Source organism: Pipistrellus kuhlii, unplaced genomic scaffold (assembly GCF_014108245.1).
Source record: "Pipistrellus kuhlii isolate mPipKuh1 unplaced genomic scaffold, mPipKuh1.p scaffold_m20_p_16, whole genome shotgun sequence".
NCBI classification, from domain to species: Eukaryota; Metazoa; Chordata; class Mammalia; order Chiroptera; family Vespertilionidae; genus Pipistrellus; species Pipistrellus kuhlii.
The window spans coordinates 16,182,038-16,203,610 of record NW_023425471.1 but is presented as its reverse complement, the minus strand read 5'-3'; the positions used below and the strand labels follow the sequence as shown (position 1 = coordinate 16,203,610).

At 35.5% G+C, this 21,573-nt stretch overlaps 1 protein-coding gene across 4 annotated transcripts in view; it reads left to right on the top strand.

Moving 5' to 3' along the window:
• The window catches only part of DMD (dystrophin), a 1,962,662-nt gene that overhangs the window by 1,270,243 nt on the left and 670,846 nt on the right, over nucleotides 1–21,573 (top strand). For all 4 annotated transcript variants that reach the window (XM_045582357.1, XM_045582356.1, XM_045582355.1 and 1 more), the window contains one exon: nucleotides 5,206–5,438. In XM_045582357.1, the coding sequence (XP_045438313.1) occupies nucleotides 5,206–5,438 (233 nt within the window). The remainder of the gene's footprint in view (nucleotides 1–5,205; nucleotides 5,439–21,573) is intronic.

Genomic DNA, 21,573 nt, shown 5'->3' with positions numbered 1-21,573 from the left:
TTTATTCAAAAGTTTATTTTTAAGAAAAGCTTTTTAAAATGCAAAAATATGTAATTCTATTTATGTAGATTATTTATCAAATATTGACATCATGAAAAAAGTAACAGTATTACTAGAGTTTAAATATGACTTACTGATTTTTAAAAATAGGAATTAACATTAACTCTGACCTCATGAAATTTCCTGTTTGCTTTTTATTTAATTATGCTGTACATTCAATATTATTTTGTATTAGTTTTAAGTTATAACAGAGTGGTTAGACAATCATACTTTAAAAAATGTTCACCCTGATAGTTCTATTGTAGTACCCACCTGGCACCATACAAAGTCACTATAATATTAATGACTATATTCCATAGTACTATATTCCATGTACTTAAAATCCCCAGAAATTTCCAATTCTTAATCAGCAAAAATAAGAGGTGAACCAACTCTACAACAGGATAGTTTTTTAAATAAGTAATGTAAGCTCTGTTCCTATTAAAAACACACACACACATAAACTATAGACTCACAGGTCTCCCAACCTCTCTTTACACTCTTAATCAGAGACCCATTCATCAAAAGAATAAAGACAATGCAATTTGAGTTAGAAGCAATCGCAAGTATGTACATGAAAACTGTCATGCTAATGTTCCTCAGAGTGTTGCCATTTCAATAGCATGATTTATAAACTTTGAATAATGTTTTTATTTATGATTAACTCTCCCTTAAGGAATTTGGGATGGTTTGGTGAACATGATTTAAAGAAATAAATATTATATTTATATGCTTTGTAACAAGCAGTTTTCCCTATGAAGTTGTTGCTGTTTTCAAACTTTGATTTGGGGTTCCTATTGTATAGTTGGTAGTTATTGCACTTGTGGGCCCGGTGTACTTTTCTACAAGTTAGATGAAAACATGAAATGATTTTTGATGTAGCTAGTTTCACTACTTCCATTAGTGTGTTTTCCATACCAAGAGTTTAAAACATGTTTACTGACCCAGAACATCAAAAGCTAAGTTTAGCCCAGAACAATCACTTCAAACCAACACAAAATAGAGGTTACATTTCCAATGTCATGACAAAGACAGAGTTCAAGACTTCAGTAGCTGAATTTGTCAAGCTCTTTTGTGTTTTAGTTATATGTTCAGAATTCACTAAGGAGATAGCAACTCAAATGATAAATTGAAACTCAAGTATAATAAAAGAGTATAAAACTTTTATAAGCCCTTAAGCAATAAATATGCCACATATCATCTGCATGCTTTTTTCAATTTCCAGTGCATTTAATTGAATATTGAAATACATAACATGTGATACCAATAAGTAATTAATTTAAATAATACTATTCCAAAATGGAAGGGGAGGGGATTCATGTTACTTTTATATATTATAAACAAACAATTATGTATATAGACCAAAGCGATGATGACTTAGATTGTATTTCTTGGAAGCAGTTTCTGAGACAAAAGTTGTATATAGAGATTTATTGGAAAGTATTCTTGGTAGATCCACCTAAAAGCAAGTGAGGAAGGCGGTGCAGGCATACCTTGGAGATACTGTGGGTTCAGTTACAGACCACCACATTAAAGCAAGTCATAATATTTTTGCTGATGGAGCTTCTTACCAATTTGTAAAAAATTCAACTTCTTTGAAGGGCAATAAAGTAAAGCACAATAAAATGAGGTATGCTTGTATTGGGCAGAGGGAGAGGCTGACCACAATGCAGTTGGTACTGTAGCCTCAGCCAATCTAACAGGGTGCATTGGTGCTGGTTCACCCTTCAGAGTTGTCTTAAATTGAGACGGATGGACTGGGACTCGATATCCTCACCCTGACCAGGAACAAGACCCAGGGAGGGATGTAGCTGTGATCCATTCACAGTCATTATTAGTGTTTTCTGGAGTATGGGTCTGTAGACTCTAGGAGAGAATCTCAATGAAATGCCCTATATATAGACACTGGCATAGTCTAGTTATTACATAAAGGTTGCAAAGTGGATACAGAGGAAGAGAGGAGAAAATAAATTGGTAATTCTTCTAGGGATCTTAATGTATCAAACTGTTATATTTTCTCTCTTCAAAAAATTTTATTTTTATAATAACGAGAGGGACATTTAAAATTTTGTTTTGCATGAAAATTTGTGGTAAGTAAAATGGATTCTGTATCAGTTATCTATTGCTGTGTAATAAGCTTGTAGTTGTTTAAAACATGAGTCATTTGTTTAGCTCATCATGTTTCGGGTTTACTTTGGGCTAGGCTTATCTAGGCTTATTCTTTTTGCTGGTCTCAGTGGGGTTCATTTATGTATTTGTGGTGAGCTGGTAGGCAATAGCCTCATTTCCAAGCCTGGAATTTATCAGTTATTGGAAAAGACAAAGAATGTGACAGGGCCACTTGCCTATTATTATTTCATAGCTAGTATAGTTCACATAGCGGTGAAAGGGTCCCAAGCATAGCCGAGTGCCCAAGCATTTCACAAGCCTTTGCTTATGTCATGTTTATTAATATTCCATTGGCCTAAACAAATCACTTGGCCAATCCAGATAGCTCTTGATGGGAGAAACTATAATATCTCATAATAACAGTGCAGATGCAGAAAGGGAAGGAATGTGTAGACATTTATTTTCTAACCAGATATGTTTTTATTTTTATCATCAAGACATTTCCTGTATAATATTTTTCAGCATTCCATGCCAGCTACAGCTTTTGGTGTGTACTATGGATAGCTTATGGATAGGGAAGCACTTAACAGTTTAACTTAACCTATGCTACTGAGATACAAGATAGCACAAGATTGGATAGACAGAAAGAATGGCCAGTACAAGTGCTAAGCAAGTATGTAAACCATACACACACACACACACCAAAAAACAAACAAACAAAAAACAACCACATACAAATACAGGAGTAGAGACAGAGAAATGAGTAGGCCTCAACCAGAGGCAATTATCCTGCCTGAGAGAACATTTGGTAATGTCTGGAAGCATCTTTGGTTGTCAGAACTGGGAACGTGTTGTTGCCAAGGATACTGATTAATATCCTACAATGCACAGGACAGCCATCCATGTCAAAGTATCCATGCCAAAATACTAGTAGTGCTGAGAATAAGAAAGCCTGTTTTTTATTGAGAGTATGTAGGATGAATTCAAATGAGTTATAAAAGGATACTTAGAAGATGCAAAATAAAATTGGAAAAGGGAAGGGGTTATTTCTGTCTTCAAATTAGTGAAGGAAGAATGTATGTCAAGTTGGAGAAACCTCCAAACAATAGTGTCTAACTTGTGGGAGGAAGCTAGATGTGCTTGATTGTTATAATCTATTTATTTATGGCTAGTTCAGGGTTATATTTTTTGCCAATTTAGAATAGATACTAAATGTATTTTGTGGGTACCTATATGTTGTCAGCCATAGCTTTTGGAGTCTAAAGTATTTATGTAATTAATAATTCTTGCATATTAAGTAGAGCATCTAGGAAAACTATTTGATGGTCATATCATTCTTAAAAAGATGTATAGTGGTTCAACACACTCTCTTGGCATTGTCACTTGTTTTTTGTTTGTTTGTTTTTTATTATTGTCTAAAGTTTTACATATGTCTTCTTTTTCACCAATTGACACTCCCCAGCCATTTCTACCCTGGGCAAGCCCCAACCGCCCCAGTGTCTGTGTCCATTGGATATGCTAATATGCAGCATACAAGTCCTTTGGTTACTTTCTAACACCACTACGCCCATTTGTCTCTGGATCTATTCAGATATGCCACAGGATTTTAATCCACTCATCTGCTGATGGGCACTTAGGCTGTTTCAAAATCTTAGCTATTGTAAATTGTGCTGCTATGAACATAGGGGTGCATATATCTTTTTTTGATTGGTGTTTCTAGTTTCTTGGGATATATTCCTAGAAGTGGGATTACTGGGTCAAATGGGAGCTCCATTTTTAACTTTTTGAGGAAATTCCATACTGTTCTCCACAGTGTCTGCACCAGTCTGCATTCCCACCAGCAGTGCAGGAGGGTCCCTTTTTCTTCACATCTTTGCCAGCACTTGTCCTTTGTTGATTTGTTGATGATAGCCATTCTGATAGATGTGAAATGGTATCTCATTGATGTTTTGTTTTGCATCTCTTGTATGATTAGTGACTTTGAGCATATTTTCATATGTGTCTGGGCCTTCTGTATGTCCTCTTTAGAAAGGCATTGCCACTTGTTAATGTGAGATCTTGAGGAAGTTATTCTATCATTTGTTAAAATAGGAAAAATACCTATCCTGAAAGTTATTTGGTTTAAAAAAATCAATAAAACAGGGATTATTGATTTTTATCTAGCACACAGAAAACTCTGAGTAAATAATGTTGGTAATGGTAGTGTTTGTGATGCTCTTTCTTCCTTATAACTAGAAAATATTTCTTATTTGGATTAAATTTGTAATAGCCAGAAACAAGAGTGATAAAAGTGTCACTGAGTTTTAAAAGCCTATGGTTATGACATAAAAATTGTTTTTTTAGAAAAAAAACAAATTTTTTCTAATATCCAGAAATAATTGTGATGAATTTTTGAGTTCCATTTCTCTAAACTTTGCCCATGTATAGCCCAATACCTTATTGCGCTGAAATATGAATAATTAATAATATTTGAGTCACGTGTTTTATTTTGTCTTTAGAATTAGGAGTAATACAATATTATATTTGTTTCTGGTAGACAATCCAGTGAATAGACATTTACTAGTATCTAACATATAAAGTGATCACCCTGATCAATCTAGTGTCTGACTGGCACCATACATAGTCTTTACAGACTCATCGATTCAAAGAACAGACTGATGGCTGCTAGAGGGGAGGGGTTGGGGGACTGGGTGAAAAAGGTGAATGCATTAAGAAGCACAGATTGGTAGTTACAAAATAGCTATGGGGATAAGACTATTTAAATTCATTGTCCAGCCTTGAGAATAAGCAACATCATTTTGAAAGATTATATATTAGTAAAATATGTATTAATGTGTATTAATGAAAAGTTTTAGTCATGAATTTCTCTATCATGTAATAATATACAAAGTACCCACATTGTTCAGAAAAAAATGTCATAAATAATACTTTGGTTCAGATTGTTGTCCTTTAATTAAGGTTGTTTCAGTGTTATTGGAATTGGCTTCTTAGCTTGTGTTTCTAATTTTTCTTTCCTTTTTTCTTTTTCTTTCTTTCTTTGTTTTTTCAAAAAAATAGCTCCTAGTCAGACTGTTACGCTGGTGACACAACCTGTGGTTACCAAGGAAACTGCCATCTCCAAACTTGAAATGCCATCCACCTTGCTTTTGGAGGTACCTGCTCTAGCAGATTTCAACCGGGCTTGGACAGAACTTACAGACTGGCTGTCTCTGCTTGATCGAGTTATAAAGTCGCAGAGGGTGATGGTGGGTGATCTTGAAGACATCAACAACATGATCATGAAGCAGAAGGTATGGCCAAAACAGATAAAGGCTTGCAGGGGTTTTTATTTGAAGTGGATATTTTCCACAAATCAATGTACTCTCCTAGAACATTTCCCACCAGTTTTTAGGCAGCTTTTCTCTGTCAGCAAACACACTACTCTCTCTGCTCTGTTCAGGCCAAGTATGAGCAAGGAAACAAATTAATGTAATTATCTAAAACAGCCACTAATTGTAAAGGAATAACACAAGGAAAAAAAGCATAAACCTTACAAGAAATGTTGGCTTAATTAAATTCACTAAACAACTGGTATTTTAAAAATCTATTTAATAACAAAGAAGTAGCTCAATTGAGCTGTTCACATTTAAACTGCTTGTTTTGGCACCCTGCAGCCATAATATATTACAGAATCAAATATAATCTTGGAATTGGTTATTCACTTCCGAGTTGTCCATGCCAATTTTCCTACTCCAATGATAAGGATAATTGAAAGTTAGCTATAAACAAATGAAAAAAGAAAGTAACAAAACATATTTTAAAATAACTTAGATCTTAATATTGGTATTTATGCAATGCCACACTCCAATGTTTTTAATACAAAGATTGTACTTCTAAGCCTCACTGAAATCTATTCTGCAAAATTATGACATCAACTAGAAATATGACTTCATTGATATAAATGTGGTTTACCTAGCTAGAACAAATATACCATATGTCTTCTATACTATATCTTAATGAATAAAAAAGGTAGTTTTTGAAAGGCTTTATACACTATAGTTATTTCACTTGTAATGATTTTTAAATATTTTCTAAAGGCGAAGTAAATTATACTGAAGCTAATTAGTTGTTACAGAACAACTTTTTAAAGAAAAACAGAGTAAGGTACACAAATTCCTTTGTAAAATAAATGTTAGTGATTCTTCAGGAAAAAAAAATGCATATAAAGCACCTAGAGCTTAGACCCAGAAGACCCAAATTAGTGGGCTTTCTTTGACATTTAAAAATGACATTATTGTGGTCAAATCATCCTTTGGATCTTGGTTTCCTCTTCTGGGTACCGGGCAGACAGAATTCACATTCACCAAGTAGGATAGCTATATGTATACATAAACATATTTAAATATATATACATACTTTGTTTTCTACTGCTTTATAACAAATATTACTAACCATAGTTTTCAGAAAAAGCTACTGAGGCTCATAGTCACACTCCTAGTAAATAACAGAGCAAAGATTCAAACCCAAGTTTGTTTGGTTCCAAGCCTGTGTTTTTACTCCATATAGGAGTATTAACTTAAATGTGGCTATCATTTGATGATATATAGTATATATACATATGTATATTGTATATATAGTCTATGTCAGGCACTATGCAAAACATTTTACATTTGCAGTGTGCTGATACATACAGAAACAAAAGGGTACATTATTGTACAACTAGAGGCCCAGTGCACAAAATTTGTGCATGGTGAGGGAGGGTCCCCTTAGCCCCAGCCTGCACCCTCTCCAATGCGGGACCCCTTGGCGGATGTCCAATGGCAGTCAGCCATCCCTCTCACAATCCAGGACCACTGGCTCCTAACTGCTCACCTGCCTGCCTGCCTGCCTGATAGCTCCTAACTACCCCCCTCGCAGGCCTGGTCACCCCAACTGCCCCCCTCCTGTCCTGGTCATCCCACACATCCTGCTACTTGGTCATTTGGTCAACCCTCACTAACCCCCCTGCCAGCCCAGTCGCCCCACACAGCCTGTTTGATCATCCATTAGGTTGCAATAGTCACTTAGGCTTTTATAGATAGATGGTAGATAGATGATAGATAGATAGATAGATAGATAGATAGATAGATAGATAGATGATAGATAAATAGATAGATAGATAGATAGATGAGATAGAGATAGAGATAGAGATAGAGATAGAGATAGAGATAGAGATAGATATTATGCTGAGTTATAGCAGTTATTTCAAGACTCTTAAGAACCAGAGGACACAGCAGGTTATAACATTTAAAGCTAGGGTTTTGGAGTTAGATTATCTGGGTACAAATATTGGCTCCACTACTAAAGCTGTGTGATCTCAGATAAGTTATTCACCTGCCCTGAAACTGAGTTTATCTATCTATACTATATGGATAATAATACTATATGCTTTATAAGTTGTCATGAGGATTACATTAGGTAGTATATGAAACATCTTCCCACCTTGCCTTGCTTCAAGTATTCAACTAATGTTAGTAATTAATACTAATTTCTACAACAAACTCTGTATATACTGAGTGGCCGGGTTATTATGATCTCTGAACGCATAATAATCTGAACACTCAGTGCATGTGTGTGTGTATATATAGATATATAGATATGTAGATATGTAGATATATAGATGTGTAGATATATAGATATATAGATATATATAGATATATAGATATAGATATAGATATATAGATATATAGATATATAGATATATAGATATATAGATATATAGATATATAGATATATAGATATATAGATATATAGATATATAGATATATAGATATATAGATATATAGATATATAGATATATAGATATTAGAGGCCTGGTACATGAATTAGTCCATGGGTGGGGTCCAACCAGCCTGGCCAGGGGGAGGGGACATAGGTGGTTGGCTGGCCTACCTGCTGGCCCAATTCCTGGTCATGGGGTCAATTTGCATATTAGCCTTTTATTATATAGGATACACACTGAGTGACCAGATTATTATGGATTCAGAGATCACAATAACCTGGCCACTCAGTGTAAATCTGCCTACCCATGCTATTTGAATCATGCAAACTATATATCATATAATTGTTATATGTAAATAAGAGTGTGCTTCCACATCTGTACCCCATGCTGTCATTGACACTATGGCCTCCTGTGAAAGCCACTAGATATTAGAATGGGAGAGAAAGTACACCTTTCCTTGGGAAGGGTTTGTGAGCCTGACATTTAAGGAAGGTATTGAGCTGCTTCATAGACTTCAGAGTTCTCCAAATAAATGTGTCTTTTGCAGAAAAGATGACTAATTTGATGCCTCTTCATAATGGTATTAAATACAGGTCAGAAATTAATTTGGAGAAGTTCAAGTTACATATCTGTGATCACAGAAAGCTAGCATTTATAAATGTCATATATATTTCTTTCTCCCCTCTCTTGTTTAATAGTGGGAATGCTTTTTCTGTTTCTTTCCCTCGCATTAAAAAAAATAATTATAAAGACACTGTCAACCCTAGCCAGTTTGGCACAATGAGTAGTGACACAGCACAGTGAATAGAGCATCTGCCTGAGGATTGAAGGGTCCCAGGTTCAATTCCAGCCAACGGCTCATGCCCAGTTGTGGGCTCAATCCTCCAGTAAGTGGCATGCAGGAAGCTGTCAATCAGTGGTTCTCTCATCATTGATATTTCTATCTCTATATACCTCCTCATTCCTCTATGAAAATAATAAAAAATATATATATTTTTAAAAAGGCACTGTTAATTACTAAATGGTCAATCAAATGATCCTGAAGAAGCAGTAAACAAATGTGTGTGTAGAGGGGAATAAGAAAGAAAGGTAAGTTTGAGGAAGTATTTATTGTAACATCAGAAAATAAATTTTTCCTCTATGTAAAGTTTTAAATGAAACTATAATAACTTTAATGTTTAAGATGTAAGAAATGAGGCAATAATCCAATAGAGATAAACTATAAAACACTCTCAATGCCTATTTATTCATATACTTGTATTAACCTACTAGTAAGTGCCTGGGAAATACAGTTAGACAAGAAACAAATTAAAGAAGGTGAAGGATGAAAAGCAGTAATAGCACTAGGATAGAAGTAAATTTCAAGGTAATACCTAGCACATATTTAGCACTAATGATAAGGCAGTCACTGATCTAATTACATCATGTGTATGACAATGCACACAACACTGTGAGATTAATACTAAAGCACAGTGAGTTTAAATGACGTGCTCAAGGTCAAGTAGTAAAAAGACAACAATGGGATTTGATCCCAAGCAGTCTGAATCCAGAGTCCCAACTCTTAAATACCATGGTTTTTCACTTCCCTTAGTATAATATGTTGTGGGTTATGCACTAAGGACTTAGTTCAGGGAAAGGGCATCAAACTAAACCAGGGAAGAGAACAGATGTTAGGAAAACCTTCTTAAAGAAGATAAAGTTTAAGCTGAGCATTGAAGAACAAGTTGTAACAGTCCTTTCTTTTTTTACAGCTGTTTAGTATTCCATTGTGCAAATGTACCACAGCTTTTTATTCACTCATCTGCTGATGGACACTAGGGCTGTTTCCAAATCTTAGCTATTGTAATTTGCACTGTTATAAACATAAAGGGTGCATATATTTGTTCTGATTGGTGTTTCTAGTTTCTTAGGACATGTTCCTAGAAGTGGGATTACTAGGTCAAATGGCAGTTCCATTTTTAATTTTTGAGGAAACTCCATAATCTTTTCCTTTTCTCCACAGCCTCGCCAGCACTTGTCAATTGTTGACTTGTTAGTGATAGCCATTCTGACAGGTGTGGGATGATACCTCATCATCGTTTCAATATGCATCTCTTGGATGATTAGTAACTGAGCAGTTTTCATATGTCTCTTGGACTTCTGTATGTCCTCTTTGAAGAAGTGTCTATTTAGGTCCTTTAACCATTTTTAATTGGTTTGTCTTCCTTTTGTTAAGTTATAAGAGTTTCATATATAGTTTAGAAATTAACCCCTTATCAGATATACCATTGGCAAATATGTTCTCCCATGCAGTGGGCTCTCTTTTCATTTTGTTGATGATTTCTTTCACTGTGCAGAGCTTTTTATTTTGATGTAGTCCCATTTGTTTACTTTCTCCTTAGTTTCCTTTGCCCTAGGACAATGGTCGGCAAACTCATTAGTCAACAGAGCCAATTATCAACAGTACAACGATTGGAATTTGTTTTGAGAGCCAAATTTTATAAACTTAAACTTCTTCTAATGCCACTTCTTCAAAATAGACTCACCCAGGCCGTGGTATTTTGGAAAGAGCCACAATAAGGGGCCAAAGAGCCACATGTGGCTCATGAGCCACAGTTTGTCGACCACGGCCTTAGGAGATGTATCAGTAAATGCATTGCTAGGAGAGATGTCTGAGATTTTGCTGCCTATGGATTCTTCTATGATTTTTATGGTTTTACAGCTTACATTTTAAGTCTTTTATCCATCTGAAGAGTATTATGTTAAGCTAAATAAGGCAGTCAGAGAAAGATAAATATCACATGATCTCACTTATATGTGTAATCTAATGAACAAAATAAATTGATGAATGAAATAGAACTGGAAACATAGAAGCATGAAACAGACTGATGAATTTCAGAGGGCAGGTGGAGGTGGAGAGGTGGGTGTAGATTGATTAACTGGGGAACTTATATGAACTTATGCATAACCTATGGACACAGACAATAGTGTGGAGAAGCTTGGAAAGGGCAGGTACAGGGTGGAGGGGGTTAATGTGAATAAATAAATAAATAAATAAATAAATAAATAAATAAAGGGGACACCTGTAATACTTTTAACAATAACAATAAAACTTAAGATAAAATAAAAATTTTAAACAAGCAAGCAAAAAAGAATAAACTGTAATTAACAAATAAAATGAGAAGAAACAAACTGTACTTTGCACTGAAGAAGGAAGCAATATAGTGTGTGATTAAAATTGTGATTTTATTGGCTGAAATTAAAGATACATGATGAAGAAGGAATTGATGAGGTTGAATAGAGAGGAGTGGAGTTAAAAAAAATGGGAATCCTTCCTTGTCACCCTAAGGAGTTTTGATTATGGCTAGAGGCAGTGGCAACCCTTAAAGGGTTTTAAACAAAGAAGGAAAACCCTTAAATGTAGCATAGTTGTATATTGGTTATGGTTCTCTGCATGCAAGCAACAGAAAACATCCTCCAGATTAAATCTAGCAGAAAGTAAATTTACTGGAATTAGCACAAAGGCGATGGAAAAGGCATAGAGAAAGAAAGGGGGTCTGAGCATGCCTGGATATCTATTTAGCAGGAAGTACTTGGGTCTCTTTGTGATGCTCTGTTTTTTTCTTTGTCCTATGTAACTATTCAAAATTTAAAATCCTGGAAGAGAGTCCAGTTGCCCTCACAGACTGATCTCTTAGCTAAAGGAGAGCAAGAACTTTGATTTAAATCCCACTTTTTCCAAAGCCTCTCACAATGAGGGAGATGTCATTACTCCAAATAAATTGGAGTTTGTTGAAAATAGAAGAGGGAGAGTATGCTCAGCAGCCAATAAACAATCAATATCCTCTGAACTCAATAGAGTGGAACACAGAGCAAAGGGAATTTGCAGGAAACTATTATCATAATCTAAGCAATATGTTTATTCCAATTTTGCATAATGGAGACTTGAAATAAAGACCATGTATGCCCCACTATCCTAAATATAAGGATAATATATTGCACACACAGTAATTGGGTCTCAATAAATGCAGATTGCATGATGAATGACATGAATGAAACATAACGAGGAAGCTTCATTTTTAACAGAGATTGGAGTTTGGGAATTATAATTCTAGGTATGAAGTATCAGAAGTTAGGCAAGATGATGTAACAAAACATTTTATTGCCCTAGGAGAACTTAGTATTAAATATATGAGATTCAGATAAGACCTTAGACATGTAATGATTGAAATATTTTTCCCAGAAAGGGAATAAAGACATTACATTTGAATAGCTAACTTTTCATAGTTCTAGATATTGTATTTAAAATCACATATTTGATATTTATCTTCCATTCTCCTTTACTTAAATTGTTTAATTAAATTCTTATTTTAGAAAATAAGGTGCTGCTACCATTTTGAAATGAAAATAATTTTTACTAAATGAATTATATTGGGCAAGAAAATGGAATTAAATTACAACTTTGATTATTTAAAAGATCTAAAATATAGCCATTTAAAGTATTAAGCAACTTGACTGCCTAATTTTAGAGAGTAAAAAAATTACACCATTATATTGTAGACAGGAATGGAGATGTAAAATAAATATGCAAATTAAATATTTAAAAGTAAAACACAAAAAGCTCTAAGTTTATTTTCTAGAATTGTGAATTAATAGCAGAGGATAATTTATATAATTGCACATCAAATATATCTGTTAATGGAATGCTTTTCATATTTCTTCACATGTTTAAGTAAAATTGCTCCAAAACAAATGTGTTTTGACAATTATTCACAGTTTTCTTTTACTGCCATAATCTATCAAAAAAAGGGGGGAAATGTGTCTACAGTTTTTCTCTGAAAATGATTAAATATGATCCTTAAGGAAGGAAGAAGGGAAAGGAAGAGTAGAGAAGGGAAGGGAAGGAAATTAGAGGGGAAAAAAGAGGAGGAAAAGAGAAATAGAAGAAAGGATGGGGGTGAGAGGGAAAGACAGAAGTTGAGTAAATAAAGTGATAGCTGGCTAATTTGGATGATGCTTATAGCAGTAGAAACTGTTGCTATCAACAGATAGCATTGAAGTGGCAATATGATATCAGTATTTTTTATACTACTGGTATCTGATTGCTTGTACTAAATAAATTACAGCCTTTTTTCAAGTCATTTTGGCCATGTGTTCAGGGTAATTCACCACTAAATCTGGACTACAGGCACTTGTATTGAATAAAGAATTGAATTGGCAAAGGAGTCTCTAATAAGACCTCTCCAGGTTGGGTTTCAGACAAATTGGTCAATCTGGACAAGATGATAATAGCATTGTTCAAGATTCATTTTTAACTACACATTATGCTGCTATGTGGGGAATTTCATTAGCTAAAGATTGAATAAGCAGTTGTAGTGGGCACAATGTATATTTAAATGAGAAATAATTACTTGGCTGCATTTAACATTTTTATTGTTAAGACAGAAATCTTTAATAAAAATTCTGTGATTATTTTTAAACTGGCTATATTTATACAAAAAATAATTGAATGGCTGGCTCCAATATTAATCTGATTATAACATTTGCTGAATAAATTCAAGTACTATCAGATGACAAAAGAATTTTCTAACAGGGACCTAGAAGGATTGGTGGAATGATGTGTGAAAAAAAATGGCATTTATTGTTTAAATTAAAAACAAATGAAAAATAATGTTTATTGGTATTACTTTATTAACATGAGCATAGCAGAAATGAAGGTATTACAAATAGCTTCTCTCCAATAAATTCAATAAAAATATTCAAAAATAGCTCCCTTATTCAAGAAATGAAAAAAAGATACAGAAAATAGTTAATTGGTCTAATGTCACTTAGTAAATGTAATTGTCCTAACATAAATTCAGACTTTTTGGGAATAGTTTCTCCTTTTTTTTCCTATGAGTCTCCACCCCTCTTCTTAAACATCTCCTCACTTCACCAAAATTATAACAAAACAAACTGAACCATTTATTTCCATAGGTTTTCTAAGGATTTTACAAGTTGGATGATAGTCATTTTATAGTAAAAAGATTGATTGTTTTATTTTCTCTTTTATTAAACAACCATCTCCAGCCCTCATCATCTCATCTGTTCATTCTGTACAACCTTGTTTAAGAAACATCATACCAGAGAGTGCAGCTTCCATATACAGGTGTTAGCTGCATTCTACAAAGAATAATGTTGCAGTCTGTTTTGCTGAAGATATTTGCAAATTTTCTACTGCGGTTTTCTTGTGACAAATGTACATGTCTCCTGTGGAAAGCTCATAACTCTGTGGATCATTGCTCCACATGCATATAATTTTCTTTCCTTACATAATGAGAGTCAAATGTACTATTATTTTCACTGAAGGAGATACAGATACACCAGTGTCAGTAATATGACATATACTCTCTGGCCATAATGAAGTAAACTCTCTTTAAATACAAAGGTCATAGTTGCAAACACAAGAAAAGTCATTTTCTAAGTCTCATATTATTATTATTATTGTTATTATTATTATTAAAAATAATACTATACACATTTTTTGCTTAAAGATAAACATAGGCTTTATCAGACCACATATTTCAAAGTCTATGAATAGAAATGCATGTCTTACTACATTTCAATTCAATTCACTGGAAACTTTTCTCTCAAAATCTTACCAAGTAAAACTGAATCATGACATTTACATGAATTCTGATAAAAACCACTATACTGTGTTTTCAATGAAATATCAATGAGATCCTGATAAGGAAGTTTATGTGTGTCATTGTTTTTAATAGTGAGTTCTATTTACGAATTCCCTTGCCTGAGCCTAGATAAGTGTTCCTTTATATGAAATGACTTTTATTATTTTCATAAAAATATTCATAATCTGGAATCTTCTCTAGCTCTTTGATAAGAAAGGAATATAAGTAGTTCAGCTTATTTTAATCTTTTTGAAAGCTATATAATGTTATTATACCCACCATTTTGTTACTTGCTTTGGAGACTTTATATTTTGCCATAATTTGACGTACTTGAAATCTATAATTGAAATGACAGTGAGTAATAATGTAAATTCGTATCATTACCCTAGCACAGCACTCTGCAAACTGTGGCTTGTGAGCCACATGCGGCTCTTTGGCCCCCTGAGTGTGGCTCTTCCACAAAATACCACAGTCTGGGCGAGTCTATTTTGAAGAAGTGGCGTTAGAAGAAGTTTAAGTTTTAAAAAATTTGGCTCTCAAAAGACATTTCAATCATTGTACTGTAGATATCTGGCTCTGTTGACTAATGAGTTTGCTGATGACTGCAACTGCCTTAGTGTTAGTGTAATGTTAATGTTAGGTGCATGGCTTTTTTGTTTGTTCCCTAGGTTAACAATTTTTTTTTTTTTGAAAACACAGTTACAAAGCATGCTAAAGGCAGATAGGGATTATTATGAAATGACATTGAAAATAAATAGTGGAGTAAAAGTTTGGTTTTAATTTTATTTCCTGTATATATTAGCAAATTATTAAGAACTAGAGACCCAGTTCACAAATTTGTGCACCCTGAAAGGAACTGGGCCATGAGGCTGTGGTGAGCATAGAAGTGGGTCTCAGCCCATCCTCTGTGCCCCTGCCCAGCCCCCCTGCTTGCATCCCCTGATGGTGCAGAATGATTGAGGCCAGCACCGGCAGTGGGTGTGAGCATGGCCAGTGCATACAGCAGATGCTAGCACCAGGCAGGACGTTGGCAACTGGGAGCAAAGAACTTTCAGTAACCACAGAGGCTCGCCCCTGTTCACCTGCTCCACCATCCCACTGCGGCCGTGTTCCACGCATGCCCCTGGTGGTCAGCACACATCATAGCAACCAGCAGTTCAATTGTTCAGTTCTAGTTATTCCACTATTCGGTGTATTTGAATATTAGCCTTTTATTATATAGGATGTGCTAATGTAACAATCACACATCACTATCAGTAGTTTTGTAAATGTATCCACACTTTCCAGTATATGATTACTTACATTAAAGTAATTTATATGTACACACATTATTAACATTAATAATATATTTTAAGATATTTTTAATAGTTTTAATTAAAATCAATACTACTAATATTTTCTTTGCTTCCTCAAATTCCTACTTTGGAGACCCCAGAGTTACAGTGTCTTGTAGATAGTTAAAAATACATATAGCTGAAACCAGTGTGGCTCAGTGGATAGAGCTTTGGTCTGCAGATTGAAAGGTCCCCTGTTCCATTCCAGTCAAGGGCATGTACCTTGGTTGCGGGCACATCCCCAATAGAGGGTGTGCAAGAGGCAGCTGATTGGTGATTCTCTCTCATGGATGTTTCTAGCTCTCTATCCCTCTCTCTTCCTCTCTGTAAAAAAAAAAAAAAATCAATAAAAATATATTTAAAAATACATATAATTACTACATTTTTTGTAGTGCACTCAGCTTATTATTTATTTATTATTTTGATCTTTATTGTTGAGATTATTACATATGTCCCTATTTTATCCCCTCCAATTGCCCCCATCCACTCAGTTCTCACCCCGTCTCAGGCCTTTGAAACCCTATTATCTGTGTCCATAGGTAATGCATATAAGATCTTTGTTTAATCTCTTCCCATGTCCCCACCCCCTTCCCTTTGAGTATCATCAGTCTGTTCCATTTCCATACCTCTGATTATATTTTATTCACCAGTTTATTCTGTTCATCAGATTTCATATTTTTTTATTTTTTAGATTCAATTGCTAATAGGTATATATTTGTTGCCATTTTGTTGTTCATATTTTTTATCTTTTTTATTTTTCTTCTTCCTCTTCTTAAAGAATATCCTTCAACATTTCATATAATACTTTTTGGTGGTGATGAACTAAATACTTTACCTTTTTCTTGTCTGTGAAGCTCTTTATCTGACCTTCAATTCTAAATGACAGCTTTGCTGAGAAATCTTGGTTATAGGTCCTTGTAATTCATTACTTTGAATATTTCTTATTACTCACTTCTGGCCTGCATAGTTTCTGTTGAGAAATCAGCTGATAGTTGTATGGGAATTCTCTTGTAGTTAACTACTGCTTTTCTCTTGCTGCTTTTAAGATTCTCTCTTTGTCTTTAGCCCTTGGTATTTTAATTATGATGTGTGTTGTTTTGGTTCTCTTTGGGTTCCTCTTATTTGGAACTCTCCGTGCTTCCTAGACTTGTAAATCTATTTCTTTCACCAGGTAGGAGAAGTCTTATATCAGTCTGTCTTCAAAGGTTTTCAATATATTGGTCTCTCTCTTCTTCTTGCACCCCCATAATGTGAATGCTGGTACACTTAAAGTTGTCCCAGAGGCTCTTTATATTATCTTCATGGTTTTGTATTCTTATTTCTTTTTGCTCTCCTTGATGGGTGTTTTTTGCTTCCTCATATTTCAAATCATTGATTTGATTCTCAGAATCCTCTACTCTACTGTTGAATTCCTGTATATTATTCTTTATTTCAGTCAGTGTATGCTTAATTTTTGGCAGGTCATTTTGATTTGTTTTGGCATTCTCACTAAGACCCTTAAAAGTCTCACTAAGTCCCTTGGAGGTTTCTAGAAGATTTTTGGATAACATTATAACCATGGCTTTGAACTCTATATCAAGTAGTTTGCCTTCTTCCATTCTATTTCTTTCATTTGTGACATGTTTCTTTGTCTCCACATTGTGGCTGCTTCCCTGTGTTTGTTTTTACGTATTGGGTAGAGCTGCTATGTCTCCTTGAGTTGGTAGAGTGGCCTTGTATAGTTTTATCTTATAGGGCCCAGTGGCTCAGCCTCCCCAGTCACCTGAGCTAGGAACTCTAGGTGCACCCCTTTGTGGATTTTGAGCCAAGTCTTGTAGTTGAGACTTTATTGCTGTTGGTGTCACTGGAAGTAATTGACCTCCACGCCAATTGGCTGTAAGAACCAACTGTGACTACAGTGGAAGAGCTGCTATGCAAAATATACCCCTATGGAGCAGGACTTGGCTTCAATGGACCTTTAGTGCTTATGGAGACTACCCCTTGAGTGTGTTTCTTATGGATGTGTAAAGTTGTAATCTGGGATGGTCTGACACTGACCACTGGGTACACTGGATCTTGGGTTTCCAGGAATGTGCAAAGTCAACCACTGCCTGGGGTCATCCAGCGGGAACTACTGAGAGATCTGTAGATTCCTCCTTTTTGTATCAGCTTTGGAAGTTCCCAAACGAGATCCAGCTATGAAGCAAGGATTGCTGGTGCTGGTGCCATGTCCTGGACCTTTTATTGATAGTTGGGGCTCCTTGACTCAGCTGCAGTTTGTTTGAGAGATTTTAGCTTGACTAAGGACAGGACATTTCACATGCAAAAGCTGCTACACACAGTTTGTTTGGGATTATAAATTGGATGAGACAGGTTCTTAGGGAATCATCAGGGAAGAGCAAACAGAAATGGCTGCCAGTCAGCCATGGGACTGGAGAGGTCCCAGCACAGGAACAATGATCCCTGCAAGCACCTCCATCTGGGAGAAAGTTTTCCCCAAGTTCCTGTCCTGGTTACAGACAACCCAGGTCCTGCTTGTATGTGTATGTGTCCCCCAAAGCCTCGCCCTGGTGTGGAGATCAGAAGAAAATCAGGACCTTGTAAGTTCAGTTTCTGCTTTGGCCTTTTAAGAGGAACAGCTGGGTCTCTAGAAGCCTGTGTCACTGAGCTCCAAACTGCACTCGTTTTTACAGCCTGTAGTTACAGGTACTTCTTTTCCCAACTCTGGGTCTCTGGGCTGGGTTTCTGGTGTGGGGCTGGGACCCCTTGCTCCTCATGGGTGGCCTTCACAGAGGCAATCTCTCCCCTGATTAAAAAAGTGGCACACATGGGTAACGAACCATCTCGTTCTGCACCTGCACACCTCCTACCAATCTCAGTGTGCTTTGTTCTTCACTTCTCTAGTTGTAGGACTTCCATTCAGCCAGCTTTCCCATGATTATGGATGATGATTGATCTGTATTTTAGTTGTAATTTTTATTTGGTTGTAGGAGGTGGTGAGTACAGGTGTTTACCTACACTACCATCTTGGTTCTTCCTCCACGACTATCTTTTTAAGGTCTTTGGGTATGAGACTAAGTTTTGATTTATCTGTTACTTACTGAACACTTGCTCGTGAAAAACATCAGTATTTTATACTGTTGGGAATTAAAAAATATGGAGAATATAAGCTCCAATTTTAGAGTGTATCTTCAGTTGAGGAAAGCATAAAAAGCAGAGAATAGTGATTGACACAAGAGAAAATACTATGGTGCTTTCAATCATATGCACATTAGAATGCATTAATCAATCAATTATTTTTCCTCTTAATATATGCCTGCCTCTCTCATATAGAAGAAAATTAACCTAGACTTCTCTTTCCAAATGTCTTGCTAATTTTTATTCAATAATCTAATAGTGAAATTTTTAACATGATATGGTCTAATATTTTTAAGTTTCATAAACTATGCTAATTCATCAGTAAATTTCTAAAGTGATCATAGTTGCATTGTTTTTAAGAGAGAGGCGGTGAGATTGGACCATGTCCTTGTTATCTTTTGTGAATTCACTAAAAATAATACCAGGTTTCTAGAATTGTTTGATTACTATTTTATTTGATTTATAAAAGTAACTTTGAATATAATTTTAATAATTCATAATTACTTCCAGATTCCCTTATTTTTATATATAACATTCTATATAAACAAGTAGCATCATATTCAAGAATCATGTATTTCCTATAGTTTAATCAAGGAAAGAATATATTCTGTATTATTTACCTCGAGAATCAAAATGCTTTGATTTGCCTGACATAGTATTTCTTCAATTTTAGAAGCAAAATAAATTTTGTAATGATACATGTTAACCTCCCCCCAAACTTATTTACTATGTTCAATTTTAGGATTATTTTTTAATTATGTTTTTATTGATTTCAGAGAGGAAGGGAAAGGTAGAGAGAGATAGAAACATCAATGATAAGATAGAATTATTCGTCAGCTGCCTCCTGAATGCCCCACAGTGGGAATTGAGCCTGCAACCCAGGCATGTGCCCCAATCAGGAATTGTGACCTCCCAGTTCATGGGTCGACACTCAATCACTGAACCATGTCAGCCCAGCTCTAGGATTATTTTAAAACCTTCCAAGTAGAAATGAGTGAAGGAAAAGCCATAGGGAAGGTTTGGGGGGAAAGTATATAAATAAATCTCTACTTGAGATGTGGAGAGAAGAGAATAATTTATCCTTAACTCCTCCATGCTCCTTCCTCCTAAAACTAAAAGAACTAAATAGTGTGTGAGAGGGAAAATAATCTGTAGCAACTTCATTAAGGCTAAACTTTTCTGTTCTGACATATATGAAAATCACTAAAAGCTGCCAGAGATAGGACCATAAAAGTCCTTTGAGAAATTTGACATAAAAGTCAAAGTGCCACTTTACCATACTTACCCAGTTCAATTTTTTTTTTTAAGTTTTCTAATAGGTGTCAGGCACTGGAAGAAGACAATCATTGGGGGGAAGATAGTAGCAAGTGGAAAAAATACAAACAGGCAAGGAGCCATATATAATGAGGTTTTACAATGAAATTGTTCTCTACATCAAAATAAGAATGTATTTCACTTTTAGACTTAGGAAACTTTTTAGATTAGAACCATGTAACCATTTCAAGATGTGAGTTCTAACCAAATCCAATTATGAAGTACCCAGTGTCTTAGGGTTCCTTCACACTTCTTAAAGTAATTATTATAAATGCTAGAGGCCCAGTGCATGAAATTTGTGCATGGGTACAGGGGTCCCCTCAGCCCAGCCTGCACCCTCTCCAATCCGGGACCCCTTGGGGGATGTCTGACTGCTGGTTTAGGCCAGATCCTGGACCTCTGGCCCCTAAGTGCTCACCTGCCTGCCTGCCTGATTGCACCTTACTTCCCCCCCACCCCCCGCGGTCTTGATTGCCCCATGCACCATGCAGCCTGCTGCTCATTATTTGGTCACCCCTCACTAACCCCTGTGGGTCTGGTCACCCCACGTAGCCTGCTGGTCAGTTGTTTGGTCGCCCCTCGCTAACCCCCCTGCAGGCCTACACAGCCAGTTCAGTCATCCATTTGGTTGTTTTGTATGCAGTGGTCACTTAGCCTTTTATATATATCGATAGAATTGACTGTATTGTAAGAGCACAAAAGCCTTTGACATCTATTCCTGCCTTCTCTGTGAAATTTGTTTTGATAACTCTAGTCTGTATTGGTCTTTTTAATTAGTAATTCACTGAAAAATAGTTTTTTTCATTAAATTTTATATTTTTTAATCAACATATGTGGTTAATTAGGAAGTTATTCCTTGAGATTATAAGATGAAATATAAACACAAAGTTTTTCAATCTCCCATTACATTTACATTGTTTTCAGTGATCTTTGTATGGTATGGTTAGTGAGGGGCGACCAAATGACTGACCAGCGGGCTGTGTGGGGTGACCAGACCCACAGGGGGTTAGTGAGGGGTGACCAAATGATGAGCAGCAGACTGCATGGGGCAATCAGGCCTACAGGGGGGCAGTAAGGTGTAATCAGATAAGCAGGCAGGTGAACAGTTAGGAGACAGAGGTCCAGGATCAGGCCTAAACTGGCAGTCAGACATTTTTTTAATCAACATGTGTGGTTAATTAGGAAGTTGTTTCATTTTATATTTTTATATTTCATTTTATATTTCGTTTCATTTTATATTTTTGCTTGTGAAGCTGCTTCTATTTTCTTGACC